This window comes from Porcisia hertigi, chromosome 3 (assembly GCF_017918235.1).
Source record: "Porcisia hertigi strain C119 chromosome 3, whole genome shotgun sequence".
NCBI classification, from domain to species: domain Eukaryota; phylum Euglenozoa; class Kinetoplastea; order Trypanosomatida; family Trypanosomatidae; genus Porcisia; species Porcisia hertigi.
This window is the reverse complement of record NC_090562.1, coordinates 49,754-75,060: the sequence shown is the minus strand read 5'-3', so window position 1 is coordinate 75,060 and position 25,307 is coordinate 49,754. Positions and strand designations below refer to the sequence as shown.

Here is a 25,307-nt window from a genome sequence, read left to right as displayed (position 1 = left end):
CGCTTGCCATTTTTTTTTCATATGCCTCTCACTCCTTCCTCCCTCCTTCCCCCCTCCGCCCGTCATCCATGGCAGTCACAGCTTCTTCGCATGTCTCGTGTCTTCACTTTGCGTGAACCTGTAGCGACCTGCACCCCACCCCCACTCCTTAAACACGGAGGCAGAGGCCAGATCCAGACGCCAGGAGAGCCACCCACATTGACATGCATATATATATATATATATATAGATGTACACACATATAACCCCGTTTTTTTGGTGTGTGTGTGTGTGTATATATGCGCTCCACCGCTATGCCCCCCCCCCGCCCCGCCAAATCAAACAACAACAACAAAACACATGAACACGGAGGGGATGGAATACGGCAATCCTCCCACGGCGCCTTCCCCATTGAGGTGACCCCCCCCTCCCCTCCCCTCCTCCCACCCCCTCCCCTCCTCCCCCTCCCCTCCTCCCCACTCCCCCCCCCGCATCGCCCACCACTCCCTTTTTACAGCTTCTCTCTGCGGGGACATGACGTGTGCTTTTAATGCGTGGCACTGGAGAGGGGGAAAACGGCGCCCAACGACCCACACGAAGTCATCCGCACCACCGTCGCTGATTGAAGTACGCGGGTGGGGGGGGGGGGAGGTGCGACAAAGTGAAGGCGAGACCGAGGGGTGCGGTGGGGAAGGAGGGAGGGAGGGGAGGGGGAGGGGGTTCTCTGTATCCATGCCGAACATGGGCACATGCTCACATTCTCAGTAGCTTGAGGGGGTTCTCTTAATCTGGCGTGAGGCCAGGGTAGAGGTTGATGTGCGGCCCAATGAAGCGCCCCGCACGATTCCATGTTGGCGGGATCCAGAAGATGCGCCGCCCTTGGAGGATCGTGTGAGGGGAAAAGATGGAGCCGCGGCGGCGTCGCTCCAACTGTTGCTGCTCCGCACGCGAAAAAAACTTAAGTCGCGGCTCCAGCGCTAGACGCTCTTCGAACTGGAAGAGGGGCGGGAAGCCCCACGGCGTCATGGCCTCGCTGCGCTCGACGATGCGTTGATACAGTTCAAAGTAAGACGACATGGGACGCCGCGTCAGTCCCATCTCTCGCATCACATCCGCCGCCGCCGCCACGCCAGCTAGGCGAGTAGCCGCGCCGGTCTCCAACTGGCGAGCCGCGATCTCACGGTAGGCCGGGCTGCGCACAGCGGACTCGAAGAAGCGAAACGCTGTTCGCTGCGTCATCTCCCCACCCGCCACAGCCTCGGCGAGTGCCTTGAGGTGGTTGTAGATGAGCCGCGAGCGCATGTCACCGGGGTTCAGCACTGCCATGGCGGTGTGGCACAGCCACACGAACATGTCGTCGTTTTCAGAAAGTTTTTCGTACACCTTCCGGAACCGCCGGCCGGAGATGAGCTGGTCGTACGAGGCACCCTGAATGAATTCAATGAGAGCCGCAAAGTCTCCGTCGCCGCGCGAGGTGAGCTCGGCACGCGATCGCTGACCCTCTAGCCGCTTCGGGATGTCCTGCACCTCACGCATCGCGTCACCTCCGGAGGAGAAGCGAGCCTTCTGCTTCTCCTTGAGGGGATCCGTCGTGAAGGAAGCCTTGATGAAGTGTGCTGGGTAGCCGGGTGTCGGCTGAATAGGCACGATGACACGGCGCTTTGCCGCGAACATCGACTTGTCTGACAGCACGCGGCTGGTGCGCATCATCGCAGAGGACGACATGGTCTACTTTGTTTGGGGACGGACGAGGAAAATAAAAAACAAGAAAACAAACCAAACAAAAAACAGTGACGCAACGAGACAAACGCGGCACGGGGGACTTTCCGGGTGTGTTGGGTGTTCGGTCACACACACACACACACCGACTGAACGCACACACGCACACACACACAGACAGAGAGCTCAGAAACCAACCAGCAGTGATCGCTGATCGGAAAGGGCAGGTCAGGAAACGGGGGTAGGGGGGGGGGGGGAGCGGCGGCGTTGGTGGCGAGTAGTGGACTCAGAGCAACAGAAAATCGCGTGAGTGGGAAGGGTCAGGCGATGATTTCGAATTGCTGACCTCCCCTCCTACACCTCGCCGTCCCTCGAGAGTGAAAGCAGCCATGCGGCCGAATGGAAGGGGAAAGAGGGAGGGAGCGGAGCAGGAGGATGAGGAGGAACGATGTGACGTGAGTCCAGAAGAGAAGCATGAGGAGGGGGGTCAAGTGAATGAAGACCCCCTACATACGAAAGTAGTGCGAAAGACGAGCATAACGTACAACACACACACACACACACGACAGACAGACAGAGAGGAGGGGGGGGGGGCGGGGCGTGAAGGGATTGCAAGTCACCACGGTCAAACACACACCACAAAAGGCAATTCACAAAAAAAAAAGAGGGAGAAAATGTTAATGCATCCGCTGGACGACGAAGGAGGGGAGGGAGGGGGTGGGGAGGGCGGTGTCCTTCATGTGCAGCAGAAAATGCGTACACACACTTGCACACACACACACACACACAGAGAAGGGACAGAGAAGATATATAGACATGGGGGGGAGGGGGGCTGCCGGCGAGAGACGCGTAGCAACGCAGCCCTAATGTACCATCGCCACCAGAGTCGGCATGGATGGATAGCCAAGTGGTTGTGAGTAGGCGGGAGGGCCACACACGACATGTGTTACCCCCCCCCCCCCAATGTCCTCCTCGAACTGCCGAAGTGAAGCGAGCGATGTGAAGGGATCAGGTGTGCGCTGTCCCAGCATGGCCTCTTTGGCCCGCAACGCAGCCACTGCCCTGTTCACCTCCTCCCACCACCCACCCATCACTTAGGGTCTCCCCCTCCCCCGCTCACTCTCGATTTCATTCGCGTAAGAGACTTGGCTGTGTCTTTTGCCCCGCACATCGCGTTGTGTGGTGACATCGTTCTGTCGAACCAGGGGACGCACCCACAACACCCTTGCAAATGTCCGTCGGCTATGGGTATCACGACACCTCTTCTCAGCCCCCTCTTCCCCCCCCCTTCCACCAAGACAAGGAGTGGGAGGGGGATAAACAAAGCTATCAATCCGCTCAGGCACCATCAGAGGCTGCACCGCCGTTGTCCTCCACGAGTAGATCTTCGGAGAACACCGGCACTAGTTCTTCAATGCGCTTCACCAGCTCCTCCAGGCTCATGTTCTGCGTTTGTGTAAACACCGGAGTCTCCTCCATGTCCTGGTGCTGCACCACTTCATCTATGAAGGCGCGGCATGGGTCAAACCACGAATGCCGCAAAGCCTCGTCTGCGCTCGGTCTCTTGGCCGGGTCGAACTGCAAGAGTTGTTCAGCAAGCTGCACGGCTAGCGGTGGTACCGCACCGGAGGCAGCCGAGTGACGCAATATCGGAGAGGTGGACAGGAGATTCACCAGTGTGGAGGGACACGAGCGGCGCTCGATGTAGGCCAGAGCGTAGCTCTTGGCATTTTTGCTGGCGCGTCCGAAGGAGTGATCCGGGTCAAAGACATCTTTGGGGGGTGTTCCCACCAGGTGAAAGATGAGCTGCAGCTGATTCGCTGAGTCGTTTGACTTCCCAGGGAAGAGGTGGCGACGCAGCAGCAGCTCGCCGAGGATGACGCCAACACTCCACACGTCGCTGGGGTAACTGTAGGCTGCATCGAGGATGATCTCTGGTGCGCGGTACCACTGTGTAACGACACCAAAACTGAGCTGCTCATCCGGATCAAAGAAGCGACTGAGCCCGAAGTCACAGAGGAAAACTTGTGAGTTGTAGTGGATCAGAATGTTGCGGGTGCTCACGTCACGGTGCAGGACGTTGCAGCGGTGCAGTGCGCGCAGTGAGAGCAGCAGTTGGCATGTTATGTACCGAACGACGCTCTCGTCAAGTGTGATCGCACCATTTTTGATCACCGTTGACAGATCCGATGGGATGTAGTCCATGGCTACGTAGACATCTTTTTCTTCACTCTTGGGCCGGAAAAAAAGGCGGCAGCCAACTACCTGTTCGCAGAACTGGAGATGCTGTAGAATCTCAATCTCGCGCAGTACACGACGCGCCGTGTCCTCACTTCGTGAATAGTGGGGAATTTTTTTCACGGCAATCTGATCATCACAGAAGAGCGCCTTGCAGACGGCACCGTACGCACCCTGTCCGATAATCGACTCTACCTGGAACGCGTCCGGCACATCAAATATGAGTGTGTTGGACGCCTGCATGATCGCTGCAGGGTGTGTCGCCTGGAAAAACAAAGAAAGAAGCTCAGATGAATGCCCCCAATCCCAACCCCCCCCTTCTCCACACTTGTTGGTGCCGTGTTTGTGGGCGTCTCGCTGCTTCTGGAGTAGCGAGGAACCCCACACGCCAACTACAAGGGTCAAGTTAGCCGGGGGGCGACAAGTGTGGAAGCAGAATATCTGTGTGTGTGTGGAGGGGGGGGGTAAAAAAAAAGAGGGAGGAGAGGGCGGAGGGTCGTGAGGGCTGATGGATGTGCGTCCCCCCCCCTCTTTCCTGAGAATTCCCTTGAGTTAAGTGCTAGTACGTGGGGTAAGTGGGGTTTTCCCAATGCTTACAAGCGTAGAGGTTGGCCTGGACGGCATGCCAGTGTTCTTGACCAAAAAAGGGGGTGGAGAGATGGAGGAGGGAGGGAGGGAGTAGGAGGAAGGAAAAAAAAAAGAGGGAGGAGAGGGGAGGCAACAGGCGTGAGAACGGTTTTCCTTTTCCTTTTTTTCTGCGTCGTTCCGCAGGAAACGGCATGGACCGCGCGTCACAAAGCGAGTGCGCCTTGAGTTCCGTCACACTCCACACACACAGACACCCTTACGCGCGAGACATGTTTGCGCTAGATAGCGCCAACATGGTTTTGCTGTGCCCGAGAGTCCTCGAAGCTTCCGTGCGATCCACTTCTTATCATGCTGGCTTACTCTCTCGATCTAGCCTTGTACTTCATGCGTTTAGGGGGTGCGTCAGCTGATACGGGGTCCTGGGGGTTGCTTTATTCGCCGTTTGCTTCAGTCATAAACACCAGGTGACAGAAAAACGAGGGGTTCCGATTAGGGGGGGGGAAGAGGGAAACACTCAAGGCCGTCTCTCTCTCTCCTCGGTCTTTCTCACGTTACATTGGAGCAGCCTCTCGGCTCACCTCACGACAATCAGCTCTGCAAGTCCATGCCACAACGCAACCCTCTTTCCCCTACACACACACACACATACAGACGGTCACCCTTGAATGTATCCAGGAGAGATGTGAAGGGCAAGCGTAACAGTCACTACGCGACATATGATAGTCGCGCTCCCACGCCCTTACATGTAAAAAGGCCTACATCGCGTATGAAGAGAGCGGGGGGGGTGAGGGGGGGACTCCAGGGGAAGAAAAAAAAAATGAGACTCACCACACGGAGAGAGAACGCGCGCGTGATGGTCAGCGCAACACACCTATACGCCTCTATCCCTTGTCAGCACGACCGAAAGGGGGGCGCATCGAGACGCCGAGGAGAAAACAAGGAAAAACTTTCCTCTCTGAAGGTGGCGAGTAAGACGACGACAGAGCGAGACGGGGAAGGGGAGGGGGGGGGGCCGAGCACATGAGTACAGCCACTGGCGTTAAAATCTCCAAGTGTGTCATTCCGTGTGCGTATGCGCAGAGTGTTCTCGCGTATCGTCACTAGTTCGGGTGGTGGTGAAGTCTTCACCCCCCTCTCACCCCTTCTCTTTTCTGCTTGCTGCCTCGCTGCCTCCCCATTAGTCCTGTGTCTGTGTATGTGTGTTTGTGTCACCCTCCCCCTCACGCTTTATTTATTTTGTGTGTGCTCGTATGCGCGTGAAAAAAAATAAAAATAGAGCCGAGACATGATTAAAAGGAGGAGGGAGAAAAAAGATGACCACCACGACAACGGTGAACAACGAGAGAGAGATCTCAGCCCCCCCCCCCCACACCTCCATCACTACTCCTAACTACACACACGCACACACGCATGTATACAAATACATACACATATATATAAATACATATACATATATATATACATGTACATGCGTGTACGTCTACATGTATGTTTATAAACACACGCTACGAGGTAAGGAAGAAGGAAAGAGGGGGGGGGCAGAGGGGTGGGGTGGAGTGGTGGGTGGGTGGGACGGAGAGCGAAAAAACAAAAGGAAAAAGAAAATAGCTGAAAAGGGAAGGGAGAAGAGCCGTTTTTTTTCTCCGTTTGTTATTAAATATATATATGCATATATAAATGTGTATATATAGATGAACGCCCATATATAAGTCGTGTGCGCGTGTGTTGGACATTTTAACTTCCCCTCCCCCCCTCTGCCCCCCTCCCCCCCCTCTCTCTCTCTCTCTTCTGTGCCATCGATGTGAAATGGAAATCAACCCTCCCCCCTCCCCCTCCCTCCCTCCCCCCCCCCCGCACAGGGAGAAAGAGGGGGAAGGGAGGGGGGAGGGGGGAGGGGAGATGATATCCGCAACAACAACGACGGTGCCGCACAGGTCACGCAAGCAGTCGATCAAGAGGGCCTTCCCCCGTCTCTCTTCCTTCAGAGGTAATCGTCTCTCTTACGTTTTCTGTCACTTCGCTTCTCTCCTCTGTGTCTTGGGCAGTTTTGTGCGTACTTCATTCGCGCACACCCATTCTCACTCACGCTGAGATAACAAGTCGTGTGCTTGCCGCCCCTCACTTACAACCTGTACACGTCGGGCAGCTGGTGTGGGTACGAGATCGTCGGCGTCACATCGAAGTTTTCTTTGATGGAGCGGGCCGAGACGAAGCGAGTTACAAACTGCCCAGCACCCGGCTTGTCATTCGAGCCGCTCAGGCGCGAGCCGCCAAACGGCTGCTGGCCGACAACGGCACCGGTGCACTTGTCGTTCACGTAGTAGTTGCCGGCCGCGTAGCGCAGATACTTGTCTGCCTCCTGTATCGGCGCACGGTCACGCGAAAAGACGGATCCCGTGAGGCCATACTTGGTCGTCGAGTCGACAAGCTCGCACACCTCCTTCCAGTACCCCGGCTTGCTGTCATCGTAGACGAACACTGTCACTACGGGACCGAAAATCTCTTCGCGCATGAGCCGCGCGCGCGGATCCTTCGTCTCGATGATGGTTGGCTCGACGAAGTACCCCTTAGACATGTCACACCCACCGCCCACAATCACCTCGTAATTGCTTGGGTCCGCCTTGGCCATATCAATGTACGTCTTGTTCTTGTTGAAGGAGGTCTCGTCAATGACCGCGCACATGAAGCTCTGGAAGTCGTCCGGTTGACCCATCTTGATTTGCTGCTGACCCTTGATGAGGAGTTCTTTGAGCTCCTTCCAGCAGCTCTTTGGCGCATACACCCGCGAGCACGCGCTGCACTTTTGTCCTTGGAACTCGAATGCACCACGCACGGTGCCGGCGGCCACCTGCAGAATATCGGCCGAAGGGTGGACAAGGTGAAAGTCCTTGCCGCCCGTCTCGCCGGAGATCCTCGGGAAGTTGCGATAGCTTTCGAGGCGGCCGTAGATGTTTTTGTTGATCTCCGTGAAGACGCGGGTCGAGCCAGTGAACACAACCCCGGCAAGGCGCGGGTCGGCGTTCACAGCGCTGTCCATCACCGCTGGCTCGCATGGCACGAAGTTGATGACGCCGGCCGGCAGCCCTGCCTCCTCCATGATTTTGTACATGAGGTAGTTCGAGGGCACCGCCGTTGGGCTCGGCTTCCAAACCACCGTGTTGCCCATCAGCGCCGGCGTGCCAGCGAGGTTCGCTGCGATAGCTGTGAAGTTGAATGGCGTGATGGCTGAGACAAATCCCTCGAGTGGGCGGTAGTCCGTCATGTTCCAGACACCACTGTTCGGGATGGAGCGGGGCTGCTGAGCGTACAACTCCTCCGCGAAGTGAATATTCCATCGAATAAAGTCACACGCCTCCGCCACGCAGTCGATCTCCGCCTGCCACGGATTTTTGCTTTGGCCCAACATCGTCGCGGCCCGCATCTCATTGCGGTATTTGGTAGACAGCAGGTGTGCCGCCTTGTAGAAGATGGCGGCTCGGTGGCGGAAAGGCATTTGACTCCACTCCTTCGAGGCCTCCATCGCTGCTTCCACGGCCTGCTTGGCGAGCTCGGGTGTTGCGTTGTAGGCCTTTGCAATCTGCACCTGGTGATCCGACGGCATGACGCACTTGATGACGCTCGAGGTGGTGTACGGCTTGCCTCCAATCATGATTGGGCACTCCCGCACTGCGCCGCGAGCCGCCTTGCAGGCCTCGAGTGTTCCATTTGCCGATGGAGAGCCCGGTTCGAAATTGTCCATGGGCTCATTCACCACGGGAGGGCACTTGAATGCCGCGAAGGCAAAGGGCAACGTACGGCGTAACATCGGTGGTCTTCTTTGCGGGGATCGAAACGGGGGTGGGGTAGGGGTTGGGGGGGGGACAAAAGATATGGGTAGCTATGTTATGTGTATGGAGAGCGAGAGAGAGGGGAGGAAAGGGGAGAGGAGCACAGAGATAGGGTTGTTCTACCTTATTGTGTTGCGCGTCGGTATTGGTGGTGGTGGTGGTGTTGGGGGGGGGGGGGCAAGCGCAGTTGTAGCGTGAGTGCGCGCGTGTGTGTGTGTGTGTGGAGGGGGGGGGGAGGGAAAAGAGGGAGTGGGGAGGAGGGGAAATTATATGCATAAGTCAAGGTGTTTGTCACCGCGAAACAGAATCAAAAGAGGGGAGAACGTGCTGAAGACCGCAGACACACACACACACACACCTACACGCCTAAGCATACAGAGACTGGTGCACATATACAGAGACGCATCCATCCACCATCGCACTCGCTATGCTGTGACGTGGGGAGGGAGTATTGAGGCTTTTGAGTTTGGCGCAACAGAACTGACAGAGGGCCAAGGGATCCAGCGAAGAGAGGGGCGTGCTGCAAACGGCACACAACGATGTGAGGAGGGGCACGGCGGCGAGGGAAGGACGGAGAGCTATGTGAAGCATATATAAAAAAAAACTGAAAGGAGGTCATCTCCCCCTCCCCTTCATTCACGTGTGTTTTTCTTTTTTTTTTTTTGTCACCGGTATACAGCCTCCCTCCCTCCCCCCCCTCTCTCCCGTGTGTGTGTGTGTGGTGTCTGTTCTCTTCTGGGAGCGGGGGGGGCCTGTGGCGGTGGCATCATCGCGTCACGGCCTTACACCCTCCCCATGTCTTCTCAAGAGGGCTTCCGTTTGAGAGGCAAGAAGAGGTACGAGCGCTGTGGCGCCGGTACTGAGCATCGAGGTTGTGGGCCTCCCCCCCCCCCCCCTTTCTCGATCTCAAACATCCACACTACCACCACTACCACCACCTCCTCCCCCCCAAAAAAGTTGCTCAGCTCCGGGTTAGTCCACTTTAAAGACAGAGGAGGAGCAACATGTTCACATTGAAGGACAGGTGAGATCACTTGAAGAGAGTGGGAGTAACGAAACACTCGACTCAAGTCCTCTCTACTCCCGCCGTCGTCATCATCATCATTAGCACCAGAGAGTTGCTCATGGCATAGTCCACTGTCGCTGCTCCACACCGCTTGGATTACTTAAGGAGCTTCAAGACAGATCTCGGGGAGAGAGACGACGACACACAGGCGGCGTGAGGCAGTGACGCCTACTCCAGACAGTCTCCGAACATACACTACGCCTTTTGTTTTTCTTCCTTCTACGCCTGTATTTTTTTTTCCTCCCCTCGCCTCCCAATGCTCAACTGCATCCCCTACACCAGCCTTGTCTCTGTCACAAACCTTTCGTGGGAAACGAAGCAGTGGTAGACACGCATTTGGGGTGGGGGGTGGGGGGGGGATGGGGATGGTGATGCTCGCTCCAATAATCTGGGCATGACCCCCCACACCCCCCCTCTCTCTCATATAAAAAGACACAAATGCCACCAACACTCTTGAGAGGGCGGCCCCGACGCCGCGCCATGCCAAACGTTTTGACTGCCAGCGTCGGGAGACATGACAATCCAATGGTCCTTTGTTTTCCCCTCATGTCCACGGGGTGCTTGGCCTCGTGACCCTCCCCTCCCCCCCTCCACCCTTCTTCACAACGCGTGCGTTGAGCATCCTCAGCACAACACGGAGGTGTCTTCACGATGTCACCCAAGGCGACTGCGTTGATCTGGAAGAGGCAAGAGGGGGGGGGGGGGAAGGGGGAGGGGGTGGGGAGCTCACAAGGCGTGCGCGCGCACCCTGGGTGCCGCGCGTTCTCTTCTGCCGCAACACTGGAGCGCCTCTAAGTTAGGGCATGACGCAGCGCTACGAGCGCGAGTCCTGAGGCGAGCGTGAGCGGCTACGCTTCCGGTCGCTACTGCTATGTTCATGGCGCCTCTCCTTTTTTTTCCAGAATTTTGACTGCTCCTTCTCAAGTTTATCGAGGAGGCGGCGTGACACTTTCATGATGTGGAGGTAGTTGCACTGCTCACCACGCTGACAACGGTTCTCCAGATCCTCCTTACAACAAGCCTCGGCAAAGTTCGTGACGGGCGATAACTCGGGCAGCACGATGATATCATTCATTTTTTTACCGCGCAGCTCTTTTACAATACGCGTGGCGACCTGCGGGTCCTCGAAGCGGATGTACACGTTGCCGAGGAGGTGATCACCGAGGTTACTCACAACCCGCAGCTCCGCGATACGGCCAAACTCCATGAAGGTGCGCCACACCTCCTTGTAGAAGTGCTCAAAGTGCTTCTTCAAGTATTTCTTATCCTGCTCGAATTTCCACTCGCGGTCTTTGATGTGCTCGATGGCGTGCGGGTTGGGGTACATCATGGGAAACAAAACCGTCGGCGATGTGTCCGGTCGGTAGTGCAGCTTTGTGCACTGATCACCGTGCCGGCATGCGCCCATCTTGGAGAAGAAGACGCAGCGATCGACGTGACCCTCCATTTGCACTGAACAGATGCGCGTGTGTACGTCCCACAAAAAAAAATGGGGGAGTTGATTCAAAGTACCGTCTATGGAAGTGCTACGGTAACGCCAGCCGATGCTCACTTTACAGAAAGGCTGACGCAGTGTTGGGTGAGGCACAGTGCGGGCAGAGGAGGAGGAGGAGGAGGGGGGGGGGAGGAGGAGGAGGGGGTGAGTGGAGGAGAGAAAAAGGGAGATGTAAGTCCACGGCGCTGGTTGCACGTAAGTGTATAACTCGATGGTTGATGATGAGACGCACTTTTCTTCGCTCCTGAAAAACACCGAGAAATTCGTGCGTGTGTGTGCGCGTACGCGTAAGTGTACAGCGACAAGATGAGGAGGGGATGCGGTCGAATCGCGGACACTACCCAAAGTGGTGGTGACGGAAGGGGGGAGGGGGGAGGGGAGGGGAGGGAGAGACCACCTCTTGTGTATTGTTATTGCGCAGCATCATCTCGCATACAACACTCCACTTTTTCTTTTAGCGCCATCACCACCCTCCCGCCTTCCCCCCCCCTCCCTCCCCTTTTTTTTTCTTATAACGCACGGGTTGTGCGCCAACAACGAAAGGGGAGAGTGGAGGGGCTCAAGGGAAACGGACACTTGTTGTGCGTGTGCCTCGGTGTACCCCATCGAGTATACATCACATGTGTCAGTTATATAATTATATATATTCTATATATATAGATATGAGTATATATGTGTGCGCCTGTTTCATTTTGTCTATGACGTCTTTGCGCAGAAGGTGGAAGGGAGGGGGGGGGGGACATACCCACACCACTGCCGCTGCTGCTGCTGCATACAAGTCACGCTATGCCCCCCCTCCCCCCCAAACAAAAAACAATCACTACGCAGACGCATCTCTCACTGGTGCGAATATTTTGTTTCTGTCGTGGTGACGGACCGACGCGTCCATCGCTGTGGTTTTTTTTCTTTGTTTTTTTAAATATAGCTCAGCTCCGTTTTTCTAACAAACCGGTTCGATGGCGAGGGACCGCTGCCTCTACTCGCAGACCGACCCACACGTGTCACTTCATCACCAAGACAAGCGCATCACCAGCGGACTCGCCCCTATACAGAACTACCGTACCATCCATCTTCATTGAGAGTCGTCACTGTCACTGCTGCCATCATCGTGACCGTGTGCGTACAATGGGAGGGGCTCCTCGGCGTCCTCACGGGGTGTGGACATGGCGTCAGCGGGGTAGAAGGAGGAAACAATTGTCAAGCTCTGCTCGACAAAGCCATCCCCCACACACGCCACTGCGTATGCAAGAGCCGCTTGAGCGTAGGAGAGGTGCTGTGAAGGACACAGCTTCTTGCCGTACACGAGATGTTGGGCAAGCGTATGCAGTGCTACTCCCGTGGCCCGTTGACATCGCTCGTACGCGTCGTTGGTGGTGTGGCCGGCGCGCGACTCTGTGGTGGGAGGCGCACCACCGCCTGTACGCAAACCAAAGAACTTCACCATATTCAGACGAGAGGAGGAGAACGGCGCCGCTGTCGTCTTCGCCCACGCCCCTTGCGCGGCGCTCAGCTCGGCAGGGGAACACAGCCACAGCCCTTCCACGTCGCCGTAGGTGAAGTGCCGGCGTGTGGTGCACCGTGTTCCCCCGCCGTCGAGATGTACTTCGATGCGCAGCTCTGGATCTTGCTCCCGCCTCCGTGACTCGCCAACCACGGCACACAGCAGCCGACGCAGCACAGCGTCCACCACGCACACCACATGAACTGTAGGCGCAGAGATCCCCTGCGCTCTCGGCGCGTCAGAGACACTCTTGAGCAAGACAGACGACAGGGCTGCCTGCGGGGCAGACACACCGGCCGCGGCGCGCAGGACAACCGGGGTGAAGCCGAGTAGCTCCAGCAACCTGAGAGCCGTGCAGTCTCCCGTGTTGTCGTCTGAGAGGCGAGACGGGTTGCAGGCGACATGAAACACCTCCAGTGGTGTGGTGCAATGGGACGACGAGGACACTTGGCAGAATACGCGCGCACACACGCAAAGTGGGGCACCCCCCACGTCATTCAGCGTCTTGGTCGTAGGGTGCATCGCCTTGATGAGCCCGCGAGCCACAATTCCCTGACCACGCTGCCCGCTTCGTGAAGAAGTGCCATTGGTGTGGGCTCGTGCAGAGATGAGCGAGTGCCCCACACTGACGCCACTCAGCTCCTCCAGCATGCGCACCGCCTCTGTTGCCGTGGGTGTGAGAGGCGTGCTAGAACTCGCCGAGGCCTCCGTTCTGGGACGCTGCGAGCGGGGTGCGGCAGCGAAGGATGGCGGCAGATCGCGTCGACCTCGTCCAACACGGCGAAGCCGGCCCTCGCGGCAGAAGCGCTTGTGCAAAGCGGCATCCTCGTCGTCTTCTGCGGTGTACAACATGCCGCAGAGCGAGCAGCGCGTGGCAATCGTCAGTCCTGCCTGTCCAAAATCCAGCGTTGTCTGCGTCAGTCGGGGCGGCGGTCGACTTCGACGCAAACATGGCGGTGCGGCACAACCACCAGAAGCGGTGGCAGCGTCAGCATCAGGGGAAACAGGTGCAGCAATATCAAGTAAGGCGGAGGGCGCCGCAGGAGACGAGTGACAGAGAGAACGCTCATCATTCACTCGCCCCACATCAGCCCCAAAAAGAAGCTCTCCGAGCAGCATGCCGGCCTCTTCATCCCCTTCGCCGCTGCCGCTGCTGCTACTACTACACATGCCGCTCGTGACCGCGGTAGACGGTGCTGAGAGGCCCGATGCGCTACAGCGTTGACCACTGGAGGTCAGTAAGAGTGCCTGTGTTGGATTAGAGAAAGCAGCTTTACTCGGTCTTGGTGTCGTAAGTGACAACAAAGCTGGGAGTGTCGGCTGGCGTTGGCGTGCGGAACACGGTGACGACATCGCTGGCGACGTTGACCATGCACGGGAAACAGGGGACGGAGAACAGCTTTGTGACGAGCAAAGGTCAGTGAAGCCCAAGCTGTTCTGCCTGTCTGCATGTGTTTATGCAGGAATGTCTATGAGTCCTGGAAAAGGGGAGAAGGGGGGGGGCGGTCAGGGGTGGTGTGAGGAGGCGAAGAAGGCATTTATGCCGCCATGAACTCGCAGGTCTAGCCGCGTGGTGGAGATCGGGGGAAAAAAAACGAGAGAGAAAACGTAAGAGGGAGGGGGGGGGGCATGGGAGTAACAACTAAAGGTTCGTGGCCGAGATAGGGAAGACGTATGCACAGCCTTCACAGCAACAGGCTATATTGGTCAGTAAAGATTTCTTTCTGTGCGTGCGTGCACGTACGTGTGTCAAGGCTGTAACTGCACGTTGCCGTATCCCATCTGAAGCGGTTTAGAGGAACGAAACAGGCAAACGAGAGGAGACGAATCCACAAGGAGAGGGGGTGGGGGAGTGGGGGGGGGGGCGCATAGTGTACATCGTGAGTCGTCACCGCTGTGGCAGGATGGGGGGGGGGACTCAGCCCAGTGCTTCAGCGCTATTGCCCTTTATCTTTTATTGTGATGGGTGGCAGACGGTCCAACGCCGCCAGTAACTCTGCCATGTCCACTGGTGCTGCCGCCCCTGCATGACTGGCTTCCCTTACAAAAGAGCTACCGTCATCGGCTGCTACCTTGGAAGGTGTTGTTGCGTTGTGTTTTTTCGCCGCCATGTCCAGTGTTGCGTCATTCAGTTCTACAGTGGTGCTCGCACTGACGCCATCAGCTGCCACTCGTTCATCGAATGCCCGCAAGTCACGCACTGCACGCACATAGTTGGCCATGAGACCATCGAGAGAGTCGCTACCGTTTTCGTTGTTACCTGTGTCCTGCAGTAATGGCCATCGCGGGGTGCCCACCAGGTCGGCGGCAGATGAGGTAGCGGTGCGAGTCGCATCCACGGGCGGCACAGCCTCGTACACCTGGAAGGTCTCCTGCTGCGGCTTCCCGTCCCATTCATCGCTGTTGTTCATCCGCAGCGCTTTCATCAGGAGCTTCACGTCGCTCTCAAGAAAAGCCCCGCTTGGCGAGCTGTCAGTAAGAGGAGTTGTGGACGACATATTGTGTGTATATATATTATATTATATTATATATATATTCTATGATGTATGTGGCTGTGTTGGGTGTAATGTCACAGGACAGGAGGACAAGAATGTCGCTACACTGAGGGGCACACACACCCTGATGAATAAATACGAGGGCAAGGAGAGCTTGGGCGATTAGCCGACCAAGCGGTGATGGTTGGGCGAGAGAAGATGGTGTACACGACTTGCGGGAGAACGCAGTACCAGAAATAGCAGACACGTGCAAGTCGCCTTCCTCCCCTCTCTCTCTCTCTCTTGTTTTTGCTTGCCTGCGTCGCACCACCACCCCCGTGTAATGGTGCACCACAGCGGGCGCCGTCGGTGAGTGTCTGTGTGTGTCTGTTTTCTCTTTTTACGTTATAGCGGCAGCGTGATCAGTCGGTGACCCCAATGGGCCGCACATACAGAGAGACACACCAACACGCTCTGGCGAGGAGGCTAACAGTCTGCTCTATGGGGTGAAGGCTTAGACCCACAACGTGTACGTGGCAACGCCTCTCCCCACCCTCTGCCATTGCAGGGCGACTGTTACTGCCACTCCAACTCACACATGCGTACGCGCGTGGGCGGGTTAGCCCCAATTGTTAACCTCAGTAGATTTATGATCAACTCACCAGCCAATTCGCCCTACCACCATCAGTTGTAGCGAGGAGGAGAGGAGGGAGAGAGTTAAATCGCTCACCCGCAACACATCAAGGCACTGCTTCACCTCCCTCCCTCCCTCCCCTCTTCTCCAGACACACGAGGCGGTTGCCTGCCTGCCTTTACTCTTTCACTTCATTATCTTCATGACGTGTTCGCGGTATTCAACAAAGTCTCCCTCAAACTTTTTCACAGTGGCGTCTTCGCAGACATAAATGTCGTCACACAGTGACGTGATGAAGTACTCGTCATGCGATATCACCAGCAGCCCACCATTGTACGCGAGAAGCGCTTCGATGAGTGCGTTCACCGTGTCGATGTCGAGGTGGTTGGTCGGCTCATCGAGCAGGAGTAGGTGCGGCCTTTGAAATGTGATCCAAGCCAGTACGAGACGAGACTTTTGACCTCCGGAGAGGGTGTAGATCGGCTGCAGCGCGCGTTCGCCTGAGAGACCCATGCTGCCGAGGTGCGCACGAAGCTGCTGATCCTCCATGAAGGGGTACTTGGAGCGCAGGAACTCAAGGGACGACAACTGCGGTGTCAAACTTTCCATGTTGTGCTGTGCAAAGTGGGCGACGCGAATCTTCTTGTTTCGTACCACCGTACCACTGCGCGGTTCGAGGCTGCCGTTGCACACGTTCATGAAGGTGGACTTGCCCGCACCGTTCGCACCGACGAGGACAATGCGCGAGCTCTCGTCAATGCTCATGTTCACACCCTTGAAGAGGCTAACGCCAGGCTTGTAGCCGAACTCACAGTCCACCATTTCAATAAAGCTGCCCGACACCGGATCGGCATCGGGGAAGGTGAAGGCAAACTGCGGGTCATTGACGACGTCCGCCACCATCCCCATCCGCTCGAGCGCTTTGATACGCGACTGGGCCATTTTGGCTCGGCTGGCGCTGTAGCGGAATTTGTCGATAAACGACTGGATGTGCGACCGCTGCTTCTCATGGGAGGCGTGCAGTTTTCTCTGCTGCCGCTCCTGCTCCACGCGGGTGATCTCGAACTGGTCGTAGTTGCCGGTGTAGTACTGCAGGTGGTGGCCTACGAGGTGTATGATCTCTGAGCAGACGTTGTTCAGGAAGGTGCGGGAGTGGGAGACAACAATGAGCGTCTTTTGCCAGTCCTTCAAGAACTGCTCTAGCCAAAGCACGGCGAACAAATCAAGGTGGTTGGTGGGCTCATCGAGCAGCAGAACGTCGGGCTCCACAAAGAGAGCGCGCGCGAGTGCCACACGCATGCGCCAACCACCAGACAGCTGTTTGGTCGGCGAGTTCATCATTTCTTGCGTAAAGCTCAAACCGTGCAGAATAGTGGCCGCGCGAGACTCGGCGCTGTGGGCGTCGATGGCGTCCAGCCGAGAGTACACTTCGTTCAGCCGGGTATTGGCCTCGGTGTCGTTCTGCTTCAGCAGCTCCTGCTCCTCGCGCAGCAGCTGCATCCGCTCTGCATCGGTGGCGAGCAGCATTTCTATGGGTGTCTCCATCCCTGCCACGATCTCCTGTTCTACGTGCAAGATCTGCATGAACGGACTAACACCCTCCAGATCGCGCTCCGCCAAGGCACGGAGCAGCGTCGTCTTACCCGCTCCGTTGCGACCGATGAGGCCATACTTGTGCCCCGTCAGCAGCACGAGGTCTGTCTCGTCGAGCAGCACCTGCTTACCGAGTTGGATGTGAATGCCCTCACAGCGGATGTCGGTGCTGTAATTCGTGCCTTCACCCTTGTGGTGAAGCTTTGTCACAGCAGTCATGTTGGCGATGCCGCGCTTGCGCAGGAACTCCTCATACTCCTCAGTGAGCATCGCTTTCTTCTCATCCTCTTTTCGCTTCTTGCGCAAGTCCTTGGCGGCGTTGCGCTTCGTCTCCCACGACCAATCTTCATTAGAGTTAGCCTTCGTGACTTTGCCGACACTTTTGATCATGGTGGCCCGCTTTAGGCTCTCCTCGTACTGGCGGCCGATGCTGACGGCGTTGGCGAGTTGGTTAGACTTTTCGCTCGGCTTCTTTGCAATGCCCTCCTCGAGCATCTGCTGGCAGATGGCGGAGGTACTCTCGTTCATTTTCTCCTCGGAGCCGTCGAACACGCCAAACTCTCGAAAATACAACTTCATTGTTTCCTCTATAATCTCCTCAGGCAAGTACGACTCCGATGTAGTTTGCCCCTCCAGCATCTTGAGGACGTACTCCAGTACACAGTCATCCACCTTGCGTATACCCAGCTCAGGGATGTGGTTCACTAATATCTTCACCACACGCTCGTCGTGCGCACTGAAGATCTTCTGCAGCTGTACCAAGTCCATTGGGCCCTGCACTCTACTCTCTCTCTCGTGTGTGTGTGTGTGTGTGTCTGCGTGTATATATGCGCGTTCCCCAATGCAGGTGGGGGGAGGGGAGAAGCGAATCTGTGGAGAAGTATCGAAGCCTTTACGTATTCAGTGTAAGGGTTAATCTGTGATGCCAGCGAGGGGAAGAGAGAGGAGGGAGGGGAGGGAGGGAGGGAGGGGAGGGGAGGGTGCGAGGGTGAGGGTGAGGGGGGGGGGGGGGCGCCTGGATACCTGCGAGTCCACATGGAATAGTACGGATCACCCGGGCAACACCATCCACGGACAGTAAGAGGCGCAGGCGAACAGTATATATATACATATACATTATGCGGGTGCACGACCACGGGAAACGCCAAGTAAGGGCGGCACAACCGGGGGTGATTGAGAGACAACGACAAATAACAACGTCGTTGGTCGGGGAGTCGAGAGGACGTGGCCTCAGGGTGTGGTTGAACAAATCTGAGTCAGTGACGGGAGAAATAATAAGAGGGGTGAACACATGTGAAACCCGAGGTTTGATGTCGAGACTCCCTGCGCTGTCGCCTCGCTTCGCGCCTTTCCAACAATATCAATCACCTCCCCCAAAGAAAGAGAGAAGACAAGACACCAGAGCACACACGTAATAGACCATCTTTTTGGCCCCTCCCCTCTCTTTCTCTCTCTCTCACATCCTTTCACCTCCCCCCCTCCTTCACGCATATGTGCACACACACCAACACAGATGATGTGCAGGAGGGGGTGAGAGAGAGAGAGAGACTCGCCCACGCACACAAACATAGCGGACGCAAAATACACTCGCATCCGCAAAGGACATCGTCACTTTGTTGGTGTTGGCTTGCTTGTTGGTTGGTTTGTTTTCTTTTAGAATGGATACAAGAGCCGTGACAGCCCCACCCTTCCTCTCATGTTCCTCGCCCCGGGAGAGGGGTAAAGGCACTCACATCACTTCTTCTTAGAACCCCCCTTTGCCGCCTCAGCACCCTTCGCCCGCTTCTTCTTGAATGCAATCAACTGATCCCACTTGTAGTCGTCGATGGCGATTGGGTTCAACACGCGACCCGCAGCACTCATCCGGTCCGCTGCTAGCCAGGCCTGCTCCATCACCATCTGGATCAGATCTTGTGCAGTGACGCCCTCGATCAGCGGCGGCACGTAGACGCTACCGTCCAGCCACGTCACCTCAATCTTCGGGGTGATGTGATCAATGGAGTAGTAGAGAAAAATCTTGTCGTTCGGGAACGGCGAGCGAGCGCTGAGGCCGCGGCGGTAGAAGTCGAGGGCCGCCTTCTGCAGAGTGTGGCCGTAGCCGAAGAGCAGCGGCGACACTGTCACAGTCACCTTCTCCATATGCATCAGGAAGAGATGTTTATGGCCCGTCTTGGGGGCCACCACTGCGAGAGGCCTCTTTGCACCCGTGTGCTCCGGCGTGTGCTCCGGATACTGAACCTCCCTCTCCCACATGCTCGGCGCCGAGAGGGGGTTGTGCCACGATTTGAAAACCCAGTGCGGCTTCGAATTCGGGTTGACGTACTGGACCGCCGGCAGTGGCTTGCGCTTGAGCTTGCCACGCTGCACGGAGAGAAACTGGAACTCGCGGCCGCCGCGACCGTAGTCGGTGGGACACTTGGCGTGTGCGTAGTGTTGGTGGTGCAAGGTGTTTGTGCTCCCTTCACCCCATCGTGCCGGTGTTGCTTGGTTGTAAGTGTACTTGTTGTGGTTGCCGCGCCACATGGCGTAGTACGGCAGTGGGTACGTAAGGCCATTCACGTTGCCAACGTGTGGGCGGAGTCGGGGCTGACGGGAGAGGGCGACCTGCGGGGCGCACAGCCCCAGTGTCTTCAAATTCGCAAAAGTGTAGTGCGACGCTGGTGCGGCCATGGTCTCGGAGCTAAAAGAACTGTTGAGAGTAAAACGCGTTGTGTATAAAAAGGGTGCGAGGTGATCAGAACACGATCATCACCACCACCACCACTCACCACCCCCCAACCCACCACCAACCCCCGCAGTGAAACAAAAACGCGTGCGCGCTTCGTGATCGCCTCTTTGGCTGCTGCGCCGAGTGACCGGAGAGACGCACCAAGTGGAGGTTAAGCAAGGAGAACAAAGAAGAAAAAAAGGAGGCAGAACGGAGTAGTCGGGGAGAGAAGAGAGACGGGGAGACGTATCGGCGGCATTGGGAGCGCAGGCTCATGGGAGACGATGCCACGTATGAACGCAAAGTAGTGCGACGTGATGGGAGTCACGACAAAGCGTAGACTTCCAGGGTGGTGCGAGAAGAGACACACCTACGCACACACGCAAGGGTGACACCTGAGGGAGTTCGTTCGGCAACACAACAACGACGAAGAGGTGAGGAGAAACATATAAGTGTGCCCCCCCCCCCCACTTTCCCTCCTCTTCTCGGTCAATACACGATGCCGCGCGGTCGTCACGCGCAGAAGCGCACAGTTAGCCAAGTTGAGAGGTCCGTGTTGGTTGGGTCTCGTCCTGATCGCCGGAGATGCGGAGACAGAGGAAGGAGAGAGGGAGGGAGGGGACTTGTAGGTAAGCGCTGGCCTCCCCCGTGTGCGCGTGTTCGTTTGCGCGGGTATGTTGCCGCACCAACAACACGTGAGGTACACATAACTCTACTGTACCGAGTCTTCCTCTACACCCCCCCCCACCCACCCACCCACCCAGCCCACTGAATAAAAAAAGAGAACAATAATCTACATGTGTTGTAAGCAACACTGGCAGCAGGACAGGGAAGGGGGAGGTAAGGGGTGGGGGCCAAGCAGAAACATGGAAAGGGGAGGGAGGGCGCTGCAGTTGACACACACACACACACACACACACTCCTACAAGAGAGCAACAACCAAAAAAAAAAGGCAGCAAGCGGGAGAGGGGTGGGGGTGGACGACAATGGCATGACAGGAGACCGAGGCGCCAAGTCGTTGTCTACAAGGCCTTTCCTCTCGCTCTCTCCCTCCACGAAATCTTTCGCACTTGCTTGCAAAACACACAGCAATCACGACAAGGCGTGCCCACATCACAGACGCTTTGATAGGGAGTACAGGGAGGGGGGGGGGAAGGCATAAAATAAAGGATTGTGAGTGTGCGTGCAAGAGATGGCCCTGAGGACCACGCACCATGACACCTTTCTTCTTCCCAGTCCGCTTACATGTGGTAGGGCCGGAGTGATGATGATGAGGCGGTGGTGGTGACGTCATCGTCACGTGATCGCCACCTCCACTACCCACGATGTGCAGCGAGTCCGCGCTCACCGAGGAGCATATCCCACTCCTCTCGATCGCGCTGGTAGAGTTCCAGCAAGGCAGCGCGCCGCTCTCGCACCTCCGCCGCACGCTCGAGCTGAGACATGGCTGCCGACTGTTCAGAGCCCCCATGGCTGCCAGCTGACGCAATGGCGCTGTTGCGCGCATGATGGCCGCACTTCCGGGAAAACATCTCGACGCGAATGCGGGCACGCGCCTCCTCTTCATTAGAGCGCACGCGCTCCTCGCGCAGCACGTCATTTTTGATGTAATGGAATATGTGCGCTGGCAAGTTGTCGCGGCGCTTCTCTACATCGTGCAGCACACCATACCGCCCACCAGGGCGGATCCCCGTGATGAACGAGTCTCGACCCTCCCCGGAGGAATAATAGGGCATTTGTTTTTTTTGTGTGTGTGCGTGTGTGGGGGGGGGGGGGAGGGGAGGGGGGAAGGGGAATGCGTTTGGGGTTGAGTGATTGATGACGACGCAAGGAAGCGGTCGAGCAGGCAATGGGTGTGGACAGTTGACTTGAATCATTTGAGAGAGAGAGAGCAGCGATGGAGAAGAGAGGGAGGGGAAGAGGAAAAGTACAAAGAGGACTGAGAGGGCGGTGTGTATAGAGGAGTACGGTGGGCCACGCACCTTTTAAGAGAGAGAGGGGAGAGAGAGTTGACTGGAGTGAGAACGTGATAGCGCGAGCACATCACCGTCTGGAGGAAAAAACGCTCGGCAACGAAGTCCATTCCGTGTACACACTCATGAATCCGGGGTGTGTGCCTCATAGTATTGTTAGTCTCCCTCACGCCCTCTCTCTCCCCCTCCCTTCCTCCCCCCCCCCCCAAAAAAAAAAACAAAGCAAAACAAAAACATTATTACAAAGGAAGAGCAGGCTAAGCGTATGAAAAAAAGATTCTACTAGCGACAAACACATGACAGGAGGGTGAAGAGAGAGAGAACGGGAACGGGGGGGTGCACAGCAGCACGTCATCTATTTTTTTGTTATTATTCATGAGATTTACTCAAGGATCCGGCGTTTGGGGTGCCTGTCAGAAAAAAAAGGAACTTTGTGTCCCTGTGCTTGTCATCGGGTCTCACCCCCTCTCCCCCCTTCTCCTCTAGCGTGTTCGCAACGTGTTGCAATGTCCTCACAAGGCGTGCATTCAACGAGAAAAGAAAGAAGGGAGGGAGGGGAGAAGGCGCCGCCCTTTTTTTTTGGTGTGTGTGTGTGCGTCGTGGTCACTCCTTCGCACGTACTGTCCAGATGCAGCAGCGTCGGGGACAGCCACAGACACTCCGACCAGAACAGGGTCGCACGCAGCAAGCTCATTGTCTACGATCCCTTAAAATGTCAATACCAATGAACGTGCAAACCGACGATGCCATCAGTGGCTTTACACACACACACACACAAACGCACGGCTTGGAGTGATTACTTAGCCTTCTTGCGATGCTCGAGATGAGGCTGCGGCACAACGCGGCGCATCAGAATGGCGTTGGGCTCGTCGAGGTTCTTGTAGTAGTTCTCCAGGCGTTCCACTTCCTTGAAGTCAAAGGCGCTGTAGAACTTCAGAGCGGTGGATCCGACCTGAACATGCAGCAAGACAGCCACAATACGGGTTTGGGTTTCGTTGTGGACCGCCGACAGAATCATCTGCAGCAATCTGGAGCCGATGCGCAGATGGCGGTACGCCTCTAGGACACCAAGGGTCATTATGTAAAGATTGTACTCGCCTTCCGTATCTGTCTCCTCTAGACGACACGTGATCGAGCCCACGAGGATGTCGTGATAAAAGGCTAGTTGGTTGTATTTGTGAAAGCTATACCGGATATATTGGTTATAGTAATTCTCGGTGTACTTCACGGGGAAGCAGTAGCGATCTAAGACTTTGATCCGTTCACACAAGCGCGAGTCGTTCATGGAACGGATGTGAAGTCCCTTCAGCTCGGGGAAGGTCTTCTCCTGGTACGGAACAGACATTGTCATACGACTACCTCGATGGGTGATGGAGTCGGGGGGAGGGAGGGAGGGAGGGAGGGAGGGGGGCGTGCTCCTCGGTGTGTGGAGGTGCGAAAGAACTTTGTGAGGGTGTGAGGGGTAGAGAAGTGGGCAAATGGGAGAGGCAGAAAGTACGACTTTACATCCATATAAGAGGAGACGTGCCCGCGGCCGAAAGTCCTGGGCGGAGTGTGTGTGTGTGTGTGTGCGTTTGGGGAGGGGAGGGGGCGTTGTAGTGGCCTCCACACACGGTACACAAGAGAAAAATCGATGAGGGGAGAGACGAGAAAAGAGACATTGGCTAGCAGAGTTGTGCGATTGGCGCCACAACGCCCATCTGTCGTCCATATCGAGTTGGCGGCACGCACGTTTGAGGATAAGGTGTGAGATAAAGACCCGAACAAGTCCAAAGGAGAGAAGAGATCACAGCAGTTGGTAGCATGCACCGCCTCGGGCTGATGCCGCGTTACATCACGCTGAACGATGCGACAAGACCCGCTTCGCGGCAACCGTCCCCCAGCGAAGAACAAGGATGCGGTACTTGAGAGAGGACAGCTTCCTGTCCTCGCCCAGCTCCGCGCTGGGTACCGATTCATAGTTTGTATTTGTGAAGCAGCGGGTGTCTGACAGTGTCCAAAGTGTGTGTGGGGGGGGGGGGGGGGGGGGGGCAGACTCGTCTGCACCCTACGTTACTTTTGGGGTCGTGGAACTCCCCCACCCACCCCCCCCCCCCCCCCCACGAACGAAGTGGCCAGTCCACCATCTCATGCCCCGACACGCTGTGCGTGATTCTCGAATCGCTCGACCCTGTTTGGTAGAGCCCTTTGCACGAGAAGAACAGGCACCCGGTGACTTGACTGCACAGGCCTCACTCGCTCTGCAGGGGCACTTGCCGTCCGATGCGCATCACTGCCCCCTTCAATGGTCGCCTCAGAACGATGGGCCGGAACCTTTTTATACACGTGTGTACACACATCACTTCTGCTTCACAGATCTGCAATCCTATCAAAGATGTGCAGGCCTCGGAGCACGTGAAATGCCCTCGAGGCCAAATGCCCAGAGCAGCGTCTCACTCGTGGCAGCGCATGCGGGTGTAGGCTATGGGAGAACACACACACACACACACACACACACCGCACGCACAAGCAGGCAGGCGGGTGAGAGGCACAGATAACGGAAGCATCAGGAGGTCACCCTTGTAGTGAACCATCGAGTCTTCACGGCGTCAAAAAAGAGTGTCTTCACATCTCGGTAAAAAAACGCCCAGTGACTTGACAATACTGCAAGAGGACCATGACGTCTGGACAGCACACGAGGCCACAGAGAACCTTTACGCGAGTTTCCCGCCATATATTGCTTGAGTTCATCCGACGTGCACCCCGACCGACCCCTCCCCCCCCCCTCTCCCCCCCGTCACTCATCCGTAAGGCGCCACCGTCTCTGCCCACGAGCAGGACCATACAACGCGCTCTGGTTGGATCAAGGCGTGCTATTCAGCCGGGTTCATGTGGTGCCGACCACACGGGGTGTATGCGACACATCGGAAAGAAAAGTGGGAGGGCCGCAAGTGAGCTACGTGCTCCGGACTCGGGCGCAGATCACAGTTTATCGGAGACACACTCACGAATCAACTCGTGCTGCAGCAGAGACAAGTGCGCTGCAGCTGCGTGGGCGTACATAAAAGTGCTTGGTGGCACCTTCGACATAAGAGAAAGAGTGATCGAACACACATCGCGTCATTTTGTGTGATGTGAAAAAAAAAACACCAGAACAAACAAACAAACGAAAACGAAGGCCGCACGCTGCAAAAAAAAAAAGATGGAAAAAAACAAAGACACGCACAGGAGCGGAAGAGGGGCCACCTGCCCCCACCCCTCACCCACCCCATCCGGCATTTTGCACGCCTCTGACCTCTCCAGTTATGATGCACCACCGGTTCGTAGCGAGACAAAGACATCCATCTCTACTCTGTCTACTCTCGTTGAGCAACAGCCGTCAGGAACGCTCCCGGAGATAAAAAAATGTCTTGACCTGCAGTTCCTTGACGCCTGCGATACGTCCGGAGTGTTGCTGCGCTCACCCTCTCCTCTTCTATGTGTTTACATAGGCAAACATTTCTTCTATGCGGAGGATGTCTGAACCCCATTTTT

General features: G+C 56.4%; 10 protein-coding genes across 10 annotated transcripts; all 10 read right to left on the bottom strand.

Annotated features, from left to right (window-relative positions):
- Positions 1–762: 762 nt before the first annotated feature.
- Positions 763–1,704, bottom strand: JKF63_07712 (uncharacterized protein; the record flags this gene model as incomplete). The annotated part of the gene is made up of 1 exon (XM_067903643.1): positions 763–1,704. One exon carries the CDS (start codon positions 1,702–1,704, stop codon positions 763–765), a length of 942 nt encoding a protein of 313 aa, XP_067759843.1.
- Positions 1,705–3,036: 1,332 nt separating this feature from the next.
- JKF63_07711 (uncharacterized protein) lies at positions 3,037–4,179 on the bottom strand (the record flags this gene model as incomplete). Its single annotated transcript, XM_067903642.1, has 1 exon — positions 3,037–4,179. One exon carries the CDS (start codon positions 4,177–4,179, stop codon positions 3,037–3,039), a length of 1,143 nt encoding a protein of 380 aa, XP_067759842.1.
- A 2,467-nt stretch (positions 4,180–6,646) lies between these two features.
- Positions 6,647–8,329, bottom strand: JKF63_07710 (uncharacterized protein; the record flags this gene model as incomplete). Its single annotated transcript, XM_067903641.1, has 1 exon — positions 6,647–8,329. The coding sequence occupies one exon, from the start codon at positions 8,327–8,329 to the stop codon at positions 6,647–6,649; it is 1,683 nt and encodes a 560-aa protein (XP_067759841.1).
- Positions 8,330–10,231: 1,902 nt separating this feature from the next.
- Positions 10,232–10,864, bottom strand: JKF63_07709 (uncharacterized protein; the record flags this gene model as incomplete). Its single annotated transcript, XM_067903640.1, has 1 exon — positions 10,232–10,864. One exon carries the CDS (start codon positions 10,862–10,864, stop codon positions 10,232–10,234), a length of 633 nt encoding a protein of 210 aa, XP_067759840.1.
- A 1,120-nt stretch (positions 10,865–11,984) lies between these two features.
- JKF63_07708 (uncharacterized protein) lies at positions 11,985–13,583 on the bottom strand (the record flags this gene model as incomplete). The annotated part of the gene is made up of 1 exon (XM_067903639.1): positions 11,985–13,583. The coding sequence occupies one exon, from the start codon at positions 13,581–13,583 to the stop codon at positions 11,985–11,987; it is 1,599 nt and encodes a 532-aa protein (XP_067759839.1).
- A 767-nt stretch (positions 13,584–14,350) lies between these two features.
- Positions 14,351–14,839, bottom strand: JKF63_07707 (uncharacterized protein; the record flags this gene model as incomplete). Its single annotated transcript, XM_067903638.1, has 1 exon — positions 14,351–14,839. The coding sequence occupies one exon, from the start codon at positions 14,837–14,839 to the stop codon at positions 14,351–14,353; it is 489 nt and encodes a 162-aa protein (XP_067759838.1).
- Positions 14,840–15,707: 868 nt separating this feature from the next.
- JKF63_07706 (uncharacterized protein) lies at positions 15,708–17,882 on the bottom strand (the record flags this gene model as incomplete). Its single annotated transcript, XM_067903637.1, has 1 exon — positions 15,708–17,882. One exon carries the CDS (start codon positions 17,880–17,882, stop codon positions 15,708–15,710), a length of 2,175 nt encoding a protein of 724 aa, XP_067759837.1.
- Positions 17,883–18,848: 966 nt separating this feature from the next.
- Positions 18,849–19,784, bottom strand: JKF63_07705 (uncharacterized protein; the record flags this gene model as incomplete). The annotated part of the gene is made up of 1 exon (XM_067903636.1): positions 18,849–19,784. The coding sequence occupies one exon, from the start codon at positions 19,782–19,784 to the stop codon at positions 18,849–18,851; it is 936 nt and encodes a 311-aa protein (XP_067759836.1).
- Positions 19,785–21,137: 1,353 nt separating this feature from the next.
- Positions 21,138–21,557, bottom strand: JKF63_07704 (uncharacterized protein; the record flags this gene model as incomplete). The annotated part of the gene is made up of 1 exon (XM_067903635.1): positions 21,138–21,557. One exon carries the CDS (start codon positions 21,555–21,557, stop codon positions 21,138–21,140), a length of 420 nt encoding a protein of 139 aa, XP_067759835.1.
- Positions 21,558–22,590: 1,033 nt separating this feature from the next.
- Positions 22,591–23,145, bottom strand: JKF63_07703 (uncharacterized protein; the record flags this gene model as incomplete). Its single annotated transcript, XM_067903634.1, has 1 exon — positions 22,591–23,145. One exon carries the CDS (start codon positions 23,143–23,145, stop codon positions 22,591–22,593), a length of 555 nt encoding a protein of 184 aa, XP_067759834.1.
- Between the last annotated feature and the right edge of the window lie 2,162 nt (positions 23,146–25,307).